The 17014-nt window shown below is 38.1% G+C and overlaps 1 protein-coding gene and 1 long non-coding RNA gene across 8 annotated transcripts in view; both read left to right on the plus strand.

Moving 5' to 3' along the window:
* The window catches only part of LOC133799875 (protein TRANSPARENT TESTA 9), a 58703-nt gene extending 48171 nt beyond the window's left edge, over window positions 1-10532 (plus strand). For 2 of the 6 annotated variants that reach the window (XM_062237864.1, XM_062237868.1), the window contains exons 16-21: window positions 8107-8212; window positions 8286-8363; window positions 8554-8600; window positions 8703-8862; window positions 9038-9204; window positions 9901-10532. In XM_062237864.1, coding sequence (XP_062093848.1) covers window positions 8107-8212; window positions 8286-8363; window positions 8554-8600; window positions 8703-8862; window positions 9038-9204; window positions 9901-10221 — 879 coding nt within the window. In that variant the 3' untranslated portion in view covers window positions 10222-10532. Of the gene's footprint in view, window positions 1-8106; window positions 8213-8285; window positions 8364-8553; window positions 8601-8702; window positions 8863-9037; window positions 9205-9900 lie in introns of those variants that run through there. The other 4 variants (XM_062237884.1, XM_062237872.1, XR_009876433.1 and 1 more) reach the window with 4 other exon arrangements.
* Window positions 10533-11361: 829 nt separating this feature from the next.
* LOC133799902 (uncharacterized) lies at window positions 11362-15828 on the plus strand. 2 transcript variants are annotated; one of them, XR_009876435.1, is made up of 5 exons: window positions 11362-12120; window positions 12664-13500; window positions 13623-14447; window positions 14990-15501; window positions 15584-15828. It is a non-coding gene; the product is annotated as an uncharacterized LOC133799902 (long non-coding RNA). The 2 variants fall into 2 exon arrangements; XR_009876434.1 differs by lacking the exon at window positions 11362-12120 and having other exon boundaries at window positions 12128-13500.
* Window positions 15829-17014: the final 1186 nt, after the last annotated feature.

Consider the following 17014-nt stretch of genomic DNA (forward strand, 5'->3'; position numbering starts at 1 on the left):
GATAAAGCAGTAGAGATACTTGTAAAGGAAGAGGACGATGGGGTATTTTTTATATTTAGAACAATAGGACTGAGGAGTTGATGCAGTAGAGCAATCTGGTCAGCAGTAAATGGGAAGGAGTTTGTGTGAGCAACAGTCAAAGCTCGGCCCTCAAAAATATATTCAACAACATTCCGAAGTCGCCAATCCTGCGATGCATCTAAAGAGTGTTTGGGAGTGGAAGAAATGGCAAAAGTTTTAGAAGAAATATTGGATATAGGGGGAGTTTCCATGGTCGACTGTCAATGGTAGAGGAAAAAAAAAAACTTACAAACTTAGTTCACAGAGAGAGGCTCTGATACCATGTGGAAAAATATGAGTTTACGATCTGTGATGATATTTATTACTGAAGGAATAGCCTTTAAATAGGCTGAGTACAAATCGTAAAATATAAATTACATGTAATTGTATAAGCTGTAAACTAGCCAGCCTAGGTCAATCCTAACTAATAAGGAAACTAACAAACATTAGGCATTTATAAAATTAAATGAAAATGATTTGATTTCCCTTATTAGAATGATACCGAATATCTTCAACAATAACCACATAATCTTCCTAGAAAATGTCATATGTAACATAAGAAAATAAACTGAAACTATTATTCTAGAATTCCTACACTTACCCTCAAATTGGTGCATAGATGTCAATGCAATATTGAGAGAGAAAAATAATATTATTATTGCTTGTATATTTCACTTACATCGTACGAATATTTATAGACTAAGATCTGAGCTTATTCTTAGGTGTTTACACAGAATCTCAACACCCTTGATAAATAGGAACATTTAAATTAGAATATACTTTTTCTTATTCAATCTCAATACAAACATTTAAATTTAAATTCAAATTAATTTTAAATGAATGAATATCTTGCAACATCCCCCCTCAAGCTGGTTTGTATAATCACACAACCGCAGCTTGTCCATAAGAAATTCGAACACCACCCTAGACTGCTCCTTAGTGAAGATATCAACTACTTGTTTTGTTGGAATGTACGGCATGCAAACAACTCCACTTTCCAGCTTCTTGATAAAGTGTATCAATTTTAATATGCTTAGTCCTATCATGCTGTACTGGGGTATTTGCAATACTGATTAAAGCCTCGATATCAACCTTATACTTCATTGAAAATACTCATTTACAACCAACATGGGACTCTCCCTTTTGATAACTCACTTATCTCCCAATTCTGATTCTTCTCAAGAGCTTTCATCTCATCCAAGATAGCTTCTCTCCACATAGGAACTTAAAAAAGCATCCTGCACATTTAGGAATCTTCATTAGACGACACATGAGAAGAAAAGGAAGTGAAGGATGATGAGAGATTTTCAAAAAATACAAACTGAGACATAGCAGTGTGGGTGGGTGGAGGTTTCAATGTTGTGAAACACATGAAAAATTTAACAGTAACACAAACACAAGGGCCAGGGATGGTGATGGCAACTTGAAATTTCATTTCCAAAATTGAGAAAGATTATGGAACCATTTTAGAATTGGAAATTGAAATAGAAATGAGGTTGTTGGTGTCTATAAATCATTATATTGATTGGCTCAAGGGAACTTTGTGGCTTTTGAAGGGTTTGGTGAAGCAGAATCTTCCATAGTACAGTTCTGCAGATGGAAAGACCTTTTGAAGAGGAAGTGATTAAAAAGGCTGTTTTGGAGTATGATGGAGACAAAGCTCCAGGACTTGATGGCTATACGATGGCAGTTTATAAGGAGAATTGGGAGGTATTTAAAGAGGGTTTGTTGAAAGTTTTTGCTGAGTTTGAAGAAAACAGTGATTAATTGAGTTACTAGTGAAACATATATTTGCCTCATTCCTATTTAGGCTAATAAGTTCGGTCACTAGTGGGGGTGATGGCTACTTGGTGGACAATCTGGTTAGAAAGGAACAAGAGAATCTTCAAAGGAGTCAAAGGCGACGAAGATCAGCTTTGGGAGAGTCAAATGTTGGGTGTTTATTTGGCTAGTTAATGTTCGGGAGTTTAAAGATGTACCATTCTTTGATCTAAGGAGAGATGGGCATAACCTATTGAAATTTTGTTATGTTTTTCATGTAGGATCTTTTCCTACTTTGTGCTTGGAAGTCCTCTCTAATTAATACAAGCTTAAGGTTTTGTTTTGTTTTTTTTTTTTAAAGTTTGGTCACAAGCCTCTATAAGATCATTGCAAAGGCTCTCTCTATGAGGTTAAGAGAGGTGTTGGAGGAGACAGTTTCAGAAACTCAAAGCGCTTTTGTGGCAGGGAGAAAAGTCTTGGGATTGGCAATTTAAAGAAAAGGAACAAAGCATTCCTCATGAAATGGCTTTGGCGGTTTCCAAAAGAGAAGCAATCGCCGTGGTATAAGATTATTAATAGCAAATATAGAATGGAGGTGAATGGGTGGGATACTAAAGTAGGGAAGAGCATGTCCTTGAGATGTCCTTGCAAAGGCATTGCTTGTATTTATGATAAATTCATGTAGTTGGTCAAGTTTTAGGGGATTTAAGAATTTATGGTTCTGGGAAGATATATGGCTTGTTGAGTTCTCTTTTAAAGATCTAATCCCCACTCTTGCTAGGTTATCATAAGGACAAATAGTTGTATAAATGGTTTTTAATGTGGCGATGATGGACATGAAAGTAACTAGAATTTTTACATTTGATAGATTCTACTAAAAGTCTTTGAGATGGGAATTCTGTTTTGCATCTCTTTTATATATTTGTATGGATTGTCTTTTGTTGCAATCATTCCTATCTCCCCTATGGTTGCTAATTTTTCCTAGTAGTATTATAAACGATTGGAACTTTAAGTTTCTTCAAAAACACAAAGATTATAACTTCCTCCTTTCCTTTCTTTTCTTTCAAACGAAAGGAAGTCCTGATTTTTTTATTGAATTTTCTTAAATTTTGAAATTTACTTTTATACATTAATTGTATTTTTTTTTACCTTGTTGACTACTTGGTAGTTTTTATTTTTGCTCTCATGGTTTACTTGGAGAGCTTCAGTCAAATTTTGAGCTCACAAAAGTCAACATGAATGATGCACAGAAACTAGATAAGCCTAAGTAACAATATCCCCGTCTTCATGCCCTGTAAAAAGTGATTAAGACTATCTGGTTCATGTATTTCTTTATTCTAAGTTGGCATGGAATCGTGGTATTTTGTTGCTTAAGAACTACATCTTTTACTGGTAATTACAACTACAAGAAACTGTTTAAATCTGTTGGGAGCTCAATTTAAATCTTTTGGTACTTTGGAATCTAGGTGTTTTGTGTTAGACCCCAATTAGGTTGACTTATTCCAGGCGACCCAAGGATAATAACAATAGCTGAGATTTTGATTCTATTAATGGCTGAGGTGTCATGATTTTAAATGAGCTGTCATTTAGTCCTATTTCTATTGGGTCTAGGGAGCAATTGTATATCCTATAAATACTTTGTCTAGATCAATTGTTTAGGTATCGATCATTTTTCTGCAATTGTTTGAGTAAAATACTCAAGTAGATACCCAAGCATCTCGAATAGATGGGAACAATTGTAATAGAATTTGTCCCAATATCAATAAGATAGCTTTCTCAAATTCTTTCAAGAACTGAGTTTGTAGTTTAGGCTATCAAGTGGTATTAGAGCGAGGAAACAGTCGACACCAAAATTGGGGCTGTGCGTGAGGAGATGAAGCAGTTCAAGGAAGAAATCATGGCTGCTATAGGGCAATTACTCTAGAATCAAGAAGAGACCAGCCGAAACACCAAGAACGACACACCTTCACCAAGATCACCATCAAATTTCGGCAAAGTTATTCTCAGCCCTAGAATTGAAGTCACGCTGACGACAGAATTGGAAGCTTCTAGTTCCAGCCATGAATATTGGAGGTACTCTGAAATGCTGACCTTTGATGGGACCAATCCAGATGGGTGGTTGTTGAGGGCAGACAAGTACTTTGTCCTTCGACGATACAACAATGAGGAAAAAGTTGATGTTGCCACAATTAATTTTGAGAGCAACACCTTACGGTGGTATCAATGGGAGAATCGGTGTCGACTAATCGTGTTGTGGGATGATATGAAGCACCTCATTCTCAACGAATTCAGAATTATAAGGAAAGGGTCGTTACATGAGCAATTTTTTGAGCACTAGCAAGAGGGAGCAATGGAATAGTATTGCCATAAATTCATTGAACTACTTGCTCCACTTGACGGAATCACAGATGTGGTTGCTTGAGTGGTCTCAAACAAAATATCAGGGAAGAATTGTGGTGCTTTGAACCTGATACACTAAATAAAGCCATGGATTTCGCACTCAAAATTGAGTCCAAGACCCAATCTTTATTCGGTTTCAAGACTAGTAAGGGATATTCAAAGTCCACTGATGGCGGAGATTGTAATGGAGCAGGGACTATGATCTCGGACCACAAGACAATTGGATGGTACTGACGGTTGACGGATTGTGAGATACAAGAAAAGAGGAGTAAAGGCATTTGTTATCGCCATGATAACAAATGGGCTTGGGGCCACTGATGTAAGGAGAAAGAGTTGAGTGTTCTTGCGACTTATGATGAGGAAGAAGACAAAGGCCCTGAGGAAGGAAGTGAACCAGCACAAGAAGAGTTCTTGGAATTGGAGAGTGCTGAGATTAAGGAAAATGTAGAAGTAATAGTATCACTAAACTCAATGACAGGGCTGACTGCACCAAAAACAATGAAAATTAAAGGGGCTGTGGGAGAGCTTCTTGTGGTAGTACTCATCGATTCCAGGGCAACATATAATTTTATTTCAAAAAAATTGGACCAAATCAAGCTGCCCATTACCAAGACATGCATATACGGGGTGACTCTTGGGTCCGGGGAGACGATCAAAGGAGAGTGTGCAATGGGGTTGTGTTGGAACTACAAGGGCTCACCATAATGGAGGAATTCTTGCCTTTTGGTTTGAGCAGTTCAGATGTAATATTGGGTGTGCAGTGGCTGGCTAGTCTCGGTATGACACATATAAATTGGAATCTGTAGGTCCTCAAATTCCAGAATGGGGACCAAACAATCACACTAAAGGAGATCATTCTTTGGGAAAAAGCTTGGTATCACTCAAGGCCATGATGAGAGCTTTCAAGAAGGAAAAAACAGGAATTTTGATAGAACTTAATCAGGTTTTTTTGTTCAGTTCAGAGCCAGTCAGAGAACTAGCTTATCTTAAGGATATCTTGGAAGAGTATGGGCCAGTTTTCCTGTCACCCGTGGGCCTACCACCTTAAGGAACAGGAGCATGCTATCGTCCTCAAGGAGGGGACGTCCCCCGTAAGTGTATGACCTTATAGGTACCCCTAATTTCAGAAAACAGAAATTGAAAAGCTGATTGCTGAAATGTTGAAAGCAGGGATCATTCAAGTCAGTCATAGTCCTTTCTATAGCCCCGTGTTGCTGGTAAAGAAGAAGGATGGGTCGTGGAGGTTTTGCGTGGATTACAGGGCACTCAATAGGGTACAGTACTTGACAAATACCCAATACCAATTATCGATGAGTTACTGGATGAGCTTCATGGTGCTCAAGTTTTTTCAAAACTGGACCTAAGATCAGGATACACCAAATCTGAGTGAAAGCTGAGGATGTGCATAAAACAGCGTTTCACATGCATGACGACCATTATGAATTTTTGGTGATGCCCTTTGGTCTTACAAACGCCCCAACAACATTTCAGTCTCCAATGAATGACCTTTTCTGACCCTTCTTGAGAAGATTTGTCCTTGTATTTTTTGATGACATCCTAGTATATAGCAAAGACGAAGCAACCCACTAGGTGGTTTTACAAACACTCCAGCAACACAAGCTCTATGCTAACAGAAAAAAAATGTGAATTTGGCCAACAAAAGCTGGTGTATTTGGGACATTATCTCTGGACAAGGAGTACATGCTCACCCTAGCAAGATTGAAGCAATGGTCAGCTAGGCAGTACCACGCAACCTTAAGGAGCTACGAGGTTTCCTAGGATTAGGCTGACTATGCACAAATTGTGTGGCCTTTAATAGAGCAGCTCAAGAAGGAAAATTTTCGGTGGAACGAGGCGGCGGAGGAAGCTTTTCAAAATTTGAAACAAGCAATGATCACAGTACCAGTCTTGGCAATGCCGGATTTTTCTCAGCCTTTCATTGTGGAAACAGATTCTTTGTTTATGGTCTTGGCGTGGTACTGATGCAATGATGTAGACCAGTAGCCTACTACAGCCACATACTAGGGCCCCGAGGTCGAGTAAAATCCATCCGTGAAAAAGAATTAATGGCGATTGTCTTTGCGGTTAATGAATGGCAATCGTACTTTCTTGGGAGAAGATTTATAGTGCGGATTGATCAACAAAGTTTGAAGTTCCAACTGGAACAGCGAGCACTGGCTAATGAATATCAGCGATGGATAGCAAAGTTGATTTCACAACACTCCTATGGGAGGCCATTCAGGCGAAATGAAGACATATCAGCGATTGAAAGCGGAGGTATATTGGGTCGGAATGAGGAAGGACATTCTGCAGTATGTACGCCAATGCACAGTCTGCTAACAACACAAATATTCAGCTACCACTCCAGCAGGTTTGTTACAACCCATTGTCCTACCTGCCTAAGTATGTGATGAATTATCCATGGACTTTGTAGAAGGTCTACCTAGATCGGAAGGGAGGGATACTGTTATGGTGGTGGTAGATAGACTCAGTAAGTATGCCCATTTTATTTTTACAGTCGCTATTGTTGCTCATGTATTCTTAAATGAAGTGGTGAAGCTACACGAAATTTCCCAATCTATTATCTCAGACAAAGATAGAATCTTCACCAGTAATTTTTGGAATGAACTGTTCAAACTTCAAGGGACAACACTCAAGAAAAGCACGGCCTATCACCCATAAATCGATGGGCAAACAGAGGTAGTTAATAGAACACTGGAAACTTACCTCAGGTGCTTTTGCTAATGATAAGCCTGGGCAGTGGTCAAGGTGGCTAGTGTGGGCAGAGTATTGGTACAACACATCCACACATGAAGCAACCAAATGTACTCCCTTTAAGGCGCAATATGGCAGGGATCCTCCTTCCCTACTCAGATATCCTCGTAATTCTTCTACTGTTTCAACAGCAGATGCCTTGTTGGAGGATCGGGATGCAATATTGGATGATCTAAGGATGCACTTCCTTTGAGCTCAACAACGAGGAATACAAGGTGGGAGACCTGGTCTACCTTAAGCTACGTCCTTACAGACAACAGTCTCTAGCTAAAAGACGATTTGAAAGGTTGGCTGCCAAGTATTATGGCCCTTTTAAGGTGCTTGGTCGCATTGGGGCAGTGGCTTATAAATTGGAACTTCCCACTACAGCCGCACTTCATCCCGTTTTCCATGTCTCCCAACTCAATAAGACTCATGATTCTGCTTTAACTTCACCAGTCATTCCTCCCCAGCTATCTCCGGATTTAGAATTGATAGTAGAACCAGAATCTGTGCTGAATGTGAGACAAAAGACGACTGACAGCACCAGCCAGATGGAAGACACTGCCTGAGGGAAGACTTGAGATGATCCACACACAGTTTCCAGAGTTTCACCTTGAGGACAAGGTGAATGTGTGGACCCGGGGTAATGTTAGACCCCCAGTTAGGCTGACTTATTCCAGGCGACCCAAGGATAATAACAATAGCTGAGATTTTGATTGTATTAATGACTGAGATGTCATGATTCTAAATGATCTGTCATTTAGTCTTATTTCTTTTGGGTTGTCGCTAGGGAGCAATTGTATATCCTATAAATACTTTGTCTAGATCAATTGTTTAGGTATAGATCATTTTTCTGTAATTGTTTGAGTAAAATACTCAGGGAGATACCCAAGCATCTTGAATAGCTTTGAACAATTGTAACAGAATTTTCCCTAATATCAATATGATAGCCTTTTCAAATTCTTTCAAGAACTGAGTTAGGCTATCATTTTGGCATAGTGGCATCTGATTGATTATTTAATTATTCAGTTTCTTAAATTCTTACTGAATAAACTTACTTTTTGTATGTACTACTTATTACTTATAAGCTCATGAATTTTCTCTGTGTATATTCTTTTGTAAAAGCAGGAGTCATACAAACACTGTGCTGCTGCTCTGCTGCAGGAGGTTAGAGGAGTTTGGCCGGATCTACTATTAACAGTCCTCTGTGATGAATGGAAAAAGTGCAAAAGAGGTATTTACTCTTAAGTGGTTTGTCGTCCTTATTTGTTAACTGTTTACTGATGTTCTGTTATGATTTTTTTAAGCAATTGAGGCTTCTTCCCCTCGGAAACAGCCCAAGTTCATTCTCTTGTCATCACAGAAGTCTTCTACTGAAGGTCCTGGTGAGTGCTGTTGCAACTTCTTATTTACTGGTTTGAAAGGAAAAACTATCAGGTTGTCTTTCTGTTTTACTTTCATTTCTCTTAGAAAAAGGCTGGTGGGTAGTGTTTTTTAAGTTACAAGTTTATGAGTGAGAGAAAGACAAGTAGTTTCATTAGCAGAGTTGGAATTGATGTGTGGATGGTTTCTCAGGCGAATCCTCAGTTTCTGCTGGAGAAAAAATGTGTGAGCTGGTGAAGGTTTGTACTATAGTTTATCTTTATTGTTTTGGGTAGCTTAACAAAACGTAGTTAGGCTAGTTGGCATGGTAGCACTTAATCTCTCATGGTGTTTTTTTTTAGGTATTTGTACTTCTATACCAACTTCAAACATTTTCTCTTGGTAAAGCTTTGCCAGATCAGCCTCCCATCAATCCTCCAGTTCATGTTTATGAAAATGTTCGAGCAAAAACTTCTGGTATAGATTCTTTGGGTCCAAAGCCAGGGTCTGAGTTAAGACTTGGTCAGTTTTCTATATAGCTTGTAATTTACCGAAGTTATATTTACTATTGGGCTATAATGATTGTGAATCTCTACCTCACCACTTTTTTCTTTAATTATATCTAGTATGCTGTGTTTGATTATGTGCTACATGTTGTGAATTATTGCCAAATAACTCGATGCTCTGCTGTTTGCAGTTGATGCTGTGCCTTGTCGAATTGCATTCGAGAGAGGTAAAGAACGCCATTTTTTCTTTTTACCAATCTCGTGGGGAATGTCTGGGTGGGTGGTTTTAGCAGAAGAATTGCCCCTGAAGCGAAATTATGGAGTTGTTCGCATAGCTGCACCTTTGGCTGGCTCAAATGTATGTACAGCTATAATGTATCCTTCGTGATAACCAGTCATTTTGGTTTATTAATATTAAGAATGTGCAGGTTTTCAATAAGTTTCCTATAATTTATTTTCAAAGTAATTTTTCTATTTTTTGATCTATTTGCATTTCTTTGTCTACTTTCCTCACACGCTTACTAAAACCATTCATTCAATTAAATATTTTTTATTGTAGTTACTTTTGACACTCAATTACTTCATAAAGTATCTTTTGGTGTCACCCATACCCTTTCTTTCTTTATTTCTGGCTACTTTTATTCATACCTCTATTCTCACAACTTGTCTTCTATACCGCTAAGATCTCTTTAATTGTTATCATTTTCTTTAGTTAATTGTTGTTGATGCATTTATATGCATTTGTAACTTGTTAAGAATCATATAGTAGTAAAAGTTGAAAAAAATGCATTCCATTCTTTTGATTACAATCTTTTGAATGATCCATCACATTTTTTAAATCAGGGCTATTTTTATAAAATGTAATAGAGTAGCCATTTAAAAAAAAAGTAGTACTAAAATATAATTTCAAGCAAATACTGTATAGTAATAAACAAATTTGAGTAAATAAGAATGTGCCAATAGATGCCTCCTTTTGGTAATTCTTAGTTCTCTAATGCTATGTTTTTGAGGCATTTAGGGAGACTGATATATACTTGTGTGTTTGTATCTGCAGCCAAGAATTGACAGTAAACATTCAAGATGGTTACACTTACGGATTCGTCCATCCACTTTACCATTGGCGGACCTTTCAAAATCTGAGGTGAGTGGACAAGCCAAGACAAGGGCTTTAGTTGACGGGAGATGGACTTTAGCCTTTAAAGACGAGGAATCATGTAAGTGTGCATTGTCTATGATTATTGAGGAGATAAGTGTGCAAGTTGAGGAGGTAGAGAGAAGACTAAAACCTTTGCTAGACATTAAAACTAATAGTGTACATATTTCAAATCAACCCGAGTCGGAGTCTTCATATACAACACCTTCCAATTCATTGTAAGTGCTAAAAGAATAAAAAATAGTGTGCTATGCTAGTGGGGTGACGATAGTGTATTATGTGCAGTCACCCTTCTGTATATTGTTCAGTCCATCTTAGTTGAGTAGATTAGCATGTCAGCTATTTATTTCCATTCTTTGTATACTAGATTTCCTTTCCTTGGCCTGATTTATACAAGTTTGATCAGTTTTTCTCACATTCTTTAATAGGTGTAACCCTAGGCTTTTTCGTCCCTGGTTTATAAGATGTGACAATGTTGTATATTTGAGCTGATTTCATGGTAAAAGAAAGCCTTGGTGCATCATTTTTGTCAATCTGTGGGAGTGTAGTCTTCAATTTTATTATTTTATTCTTTAAAATTTTTATTTTATGAGAAAGAAACACATTTTTGTGGTTTAAAAATGTTATGTTTTCGTATTTTTGGTTAAAGAGTCGTTTTGGTCTTTGCGGTCGTTAACTCAAATTTATGTTAGTTTGGAGGCTATAAACTGAATCACTATCGGGAATCATGCCCATGTACACGATTTCATCATTTACTTTTTTTTTTTTCACTGACTAGTTAGTTATAAAACGATTCAAGTTTTCGTTGATGTTACTGTTTGAGATGATATGTAAACAAAAGACAGCAATAAAAGCTTGAGATATAGCAGTAAATACGGGGCTGGGTTGTTTGGCATGAGCACAATAGGACATGAAAAAAAATATGGGTCTAGACCGCACAACTTGATGTTGTGTATTCGCACAACACGAAAAAAAATATAGGCTTAAGCATGACACTACTGTCAAGCTTGAAGGCACAACACAAGCACAAACGAAACTAGTCCATAGAACACGTGAAAATGTTTAAATTAAGTTTGATGATTTGACATTAATAATAACAATAATAAATATTTATTCGTCAATTAGATATAAATTTAAATCAATAAAAGTTTAATATAACTTTGAGTATTTATAATCTTATAATAAAAAATAATTGAATAATATAAAATTAAAACTATATTAATTTATTTTAAGATTTGAGGTAAAAATTTGAGTATTTATTAGTAAGTATTTAAATTCTAATAACTTTAATAATTATTATTTTTAATATAATTGTGTGTATTAGTAAGTACCTTAAATTGTGTTTTGCAAGCAACAATTTTAGCTGTTTTTGGGATCATAGTGTATTGACGAGGATAAGAAAGAATATTTTTAGATTATAGCCCACTACTTACGATTTTGGGTTTTATTTTGGTGTTTTAATGGACTTAAAATTATAATAAGTCAGAAATATTATTTTATTCTTAAAATATGTTAATTGATTAGTGGTATACCTTAGTAAAAAACAAAATATTAAAATAGGCAGAAGTCATAATTTGTTTAAAATATTGCAGGAAGGAAAATAGATTTGAAACAAATTTTAAAATAGAATGCAAAGGATGTATATCTATAGTTAAGAACATTCCTTTTTAGTGAAGGCAAAGTAAAAGAGTGGGAAATTTCATGCTTTATGCATGATAATGCACACTAATTGTAAAAGATAAATTTAACTATTTATGCATAATAGTGTGTATAATTACTAAATAATACGAGCATTAATTAATTTTTCAAATTGGTGCTAAACTTTCACCAAGTACCAAAAATACCCCTCTCATTTGTTCCCACCCAAAATTTTTCCTACACAAACTCTCACTCTCTCACACTTTCTCTCTCTATCTGTTGCTCTAAATCCTCGAAACCCAAACCCAAACCGAAGCAAACCCCAAAAAGCAAAGGGAACCAACAACGTCGATCTCACCCTCTCTCTTTCTCTTCTCCAAAGTCGGCCACCCAGAACTCGTCGAACCTATCGAGCCAACGACGACAACGAAGCTCGAGTCCCATGGCGTCGGACCCGTCAATCAAACCCATATTCTCAGTAAGGTAAATTCTTGAACCCTCGTGATGATTATTGTTGTTTTGATCCCTTTGAATCTGGTGCTTTGGAATGGGTATGGCAGTTCTTAGGTTTGGGTTTTTCTGTGGTTTTTTTTGGGTTTGAATGGTTCGATGGTGGATCGATAGGGGCTCGATGGATTGTGGTATTAGATTAAAATGGCTCTATGGATTTGTGGTATTAGATTAAAAGGGCTCGATAGGTTCGATAATGGTTCGATAGTAAGCTCGATGGATGTGTGTATTAGATTAAAAGGGCTCGATAGGTTCGATAATGGTTCGATATTAGGCTCGATGGTTATTTATGTAGACAGATTTTGCTTAGCTCGATAGGCTCAACACTGGCTCGATAGTCTTCATAGTTTTATGTTGTTGACACTGCTCGATAGGCTCGATAGTTTCTCGATAGTGGCTCGATATGGTATTTTGCAGCTTGATAGAGCTCGATGACAACTTATTTCATTTTTTTGATGAATTTTTTTTGAATTTTTTCCTGATTCTGTTTTCTTACCATTTTTTTTCATGTTGCAGATGCTTAAGTTGCTTGTTCCGTTTAGTGTTCACTTTCGGGGTAGTAGCACTTTAAATCACATTAAGACTAGGTTTGTGGAACTCGGGCTGATAGAAAGGGCTAGGGAATCCCATTTCAAGCAATTCTTTTTGGCTTCAAAGTTTAATTTCTCCGGAGTTTTGGTGCATCAACTTCTGTTGAGGAAAATCGCCAGCAACAACGAAGATGAGGTGCATTTCTTCTTGGGGTCGAAGTCTTGTAGATTCGACATGGGAGAGTTTGCCCTGGTGAGGGGGTTGAATTTCAGTACCTTCCCGTCACCAAAATAGTTGGAAGAGCGTAATCTGAGCAACCGGTTGATAAATGAGTATTTCAATGATGCTGAGAAAGTAAAGCTCTCACAAGTGGACCATGCTTTCAAGACTTGTATTGTTGTGGAAGATGTGTACAAGCTTGGTCTATGTTTGTTGGTTGAAGGTGTTCTGAATGCCATAGAAGGCAAGTTGCACATATGGCGAGATATTCTCAAGATGGTTAAGGACGCCGACTACTTCTTCAGCTATCTATGAGGGAAGTACTCTTACAAGAGGCTATTAAAGTCTTGTAAGAAGGATATGGTGAAGCAAAAGACCAACTATGAAAACAAGAAGGATGCCAAGGTGCATCAAGAGTCCAAGTACAGTATGTATGGTTATGCCTCGACCTTACATTACTGGGCATATGAGGCTATCCAATAGCTTGCGACAGAGTTTGTTGTAAGCTCGGGAAACATGGTCCCGAGGATGCTTAGTTGGTCGCATCAGAGGAATAAAGATTTCACCAAGTCCATCATCTCACTGATGTTATCGAAGAAGAATGTAAGTTATATCTGATTGACATTAAACGATTATTTTTTATCTATATGCTTATCTTTTATGATTATTTGAGTTAACCAAATGTTTGATGTTGTTTGCAATTGATCGTCCTTCCGATGTTGAAGCCTCAACCAGCAGAAAAAAACTATTATTTGTCGTTGACAGTGGGAGATCTTCCCCTTTATCCCGGGCTTGGCCAGAATCCCTCGGAGGCTGATGAGGAGGAGGATGCGAATTTTGAGAAAGTCGTGGAGATAGTTTCTCAGGCAGCCGAGGCAGCCAAGATATTTGATGATGCTGCCCCGGAGGAGGAAGAGGTTGCAGGTCCCACCCCTCCTGTTGCCCCAGTCTCAGCCTTAGCCCTAACCTCAGCCTCAGCCCCAACCCCAACCCCTGAGCTCGCCGACTTGATTGAGCGGTTGGACAGAGTCGAGGGTCGACATGAGACCCTCCTGAAGAACCAGTCAATAATCCTGGACGCAGTCAGTTAGATCCTGACGTTTATTAAGGAGAAACCGAGGGGCTCTAAGGAAGATTCAGACTCAGAGTCACTGGATATACCTCTGGACTATGTTGATGATCCAACCACGCCTCCTACCATCATTGAGACACCTGATGCTGCGACTCCGGGAGTCGTTATTGTCAACCCTGAGGATGTTGCTGGGGTTCGGTTTCAGAGGAATAGACGCCAAAGACGCAAGCCAGATTGGTTTGAGGACTACATCGATCACACGAGGAAAAGACCTCGCACTGATGCAGCTGCACCAGAAGAGGAGGCTACACAGGTGCTGGACCCTCTCAAGAAGCTAGATCGCAAACAGTATAGGACAGTGTCCAAGTGACTGCTTGGAGACATCCCCAACAAGACCCCGAGTGATGTAAAGACTGGGAATCACGGTCCAACGTGGTTTCTGATGTGGAAGACACCCTAGTCGTGGCTCAATGATGGGGTAAGCCATTTATACCTAATGACTCGATAGTGGTAGAAATTATGTTTTGTTTTCAATTTTACAAGTTCAGTTTTTATTGACTCGATACGAGCTCGATGGGGGGTTGCCTGGATCGATATGAGCTCGATAGGCTACACAAGTTCTGTTGTTACTGTTTGAGATTAGCTCGATGTGAGCTCGATGGAGCTCGATAGTAGATTGATAAAGGTGTTGAACTAGGGCTGTTGTTTATTGTTTGAGATTAGCTCGATATGAGCTCGATGAGAGCTCGATAGGCTACACAAGTTCTGTTGTTTACTGTTTGAGATTAGCTCGATGTGAGCTCGATGGAGCTTGATAGTAGATTGATAGGGGTGTTGTTTACCGTATGAGAATAGCTCGATATGAGCTCGATGGGGCTCGATATGGACTCGATGAACTCAATTTTTGTTCGATATAAGCTCGATAGTGCTTGATGAGAACTCAATTTATTTGTTTATGCATAATTTTTTAGCCATTTATGATGGTCTTTGCTAACTTTTTATATCGTACTCTCTTTGTAGCATATTGATGCGACAGAACACATGCTTAGTATGCGTCACAAGTATTTTACCAATACATATCGACATAATGTAGTTGTGATTAACATTTATTTCTCAAAAGTGATACCTGCCCGATATGATCAGTACAAGAAAATTGCCGACAAAACAAAGTTCACGTGGGATTCTGACGTTATGTCCATGTTGACCGGCATTGAGCAGCAGTTTCTGGCATCTTTGGGAGGAGTTGAGGATGTATATTAGTGCCAAAACTATGAATAGCAACATTGGTTTGCCATTGAGGCTTCTATTTCTAGTTGGACTCTCACTGTTTATGATTCAGACAACTCGGTGATTAGTGATACAAAGTTGGAGGAAATTATGAATCTATGGTGCTTTTTTCTTCCTTCTCTATTGATGTAGAGTAAATTGTTCACTGATAGCTTGATGTTGAAGATTCCTACAGCAGGAAAGAGGCTGCATCAGTTCACATGGCGTCGCAAACAGAAACACGAGCTCACTCAATCAAAGAGAAGGTAACAAACATCATCTTCATACTATATTTTTTTCTAACTAAAATTATAGTATTGTATACTTAATGTTTACATTTTTTTACAGTGAGGATTGTGGTGTGTATGCTGTCAAGCATATTGAGCATCTCATGGCCGACCTTCCATTGGAAATCATCTGGGATGAAAATATAGAGGTGTTTAGGAACAAGTGGACCACAGACTTGTGGTATCAAAATTTGTTACCTTGATGATTGTATATATACAAGGTCTTTACATGTACAGTTTTTTGTTCACATTTTTTTATAACTTTCATAGGCTATTATCGAGCTATATCGAACATTATCGAACTAATATCAAGCTATATCGAACTGTTATCAAACTAATATCGAGCTTCAATCAAGCAATATCATTTTCATATCCATTATATAGCGAATTCTATGGAACTAATATCGAGCCATATCGAACTACTATCGAGTTATATCGAACTACTATCGAACCATTATCGAGCTACGATTTGAAGTCAGTTTGGAAGCTAACATACATATTATTGAGTTCATATCGAGCTATTATCGAGCTCACGTCGAGGTAAAATCAAGCTCATCGAGTTTAGATCGAGCTTAACATAAATTTTAAGAAAAATCAAATAAAAAGAAGGGAAAACAAGCTAGGTTATTAATACAACAAGTCCAAATGGGAAAAAAGATTATAGCCTAGCTTTGCATGTAGCATTGTTGTAGCCAAGACCACTAAACATGCTACACTTGCGCTTTTTGCGAATGATTTCGCCATTCGATGGATAGCAGTTTGTCTTCCTTCTTCCCACCTTTTTCTTCTTCGGTCGACCAACTGGTTGTTTTTCAATGGGAACCCTAACTTGCATTTTCTCTATGTTCTCGGGAACTTCCCAATCATCCTCGTTGCCAGTTGGGTAAATTGTTTCTTTGTAAGACTCCCTCGATATCTCAGTAGTGTAATATGGGGAACACTGAGTAAATGTTGACACCGCGCAGGATGGCCCCAGCCACACCATGAACACAAAGGTAGCCCATTATTTGAAACTGGCCACAGGAGCATGATTTGGTCATCAAATTCACCTCACCATCACCTTCTGGGTCTACCACATGAAATTCGAACTGTCCAAGATGATGGACTTTCAAGTACCTTGCATCATTCGCAATGCCTGAGACATCTTTCTCATATATTGTTGCTAATTTGGATGTGCACTTCTCTACCTCCTCACGACTCACAGCAAACCATGACTGAATTGTGAAACGAATGAATTCCACAAAAGTAGTGACTGGGAAGGTTCTTGCGTCTCTGGTTTTATTGTTGAAACTTTCAGCGTAGTTTTCTTGTCATTACATTGTATCGATTCCCAGGAAAGTAAGCACGAGTCCGCTTATCGAAGCCAATATCGTCGAGATATTGAGCTATGATGAGATCCATTTGCTTTATATTGTTGAAGAACCTGTGAAATTTTGACTTCCGAAATGCATATGCCGCATTCCACACCTCCTTGTGACAGTGATTAGTCTTG

This window comes from Humulus lupulus, chromosome 1 (genome assembly GCF_963169125.1).
Source record: "Humulus lupulus chromosome 1, drHumLupu1.1, whole genome shotgun sequence".
NCBI lineage: Eukaryota > Viridiplantae > Streptophyta > Magnoliopsida > Rosales > Cannabaceae > Humulus > Humulus lupulus.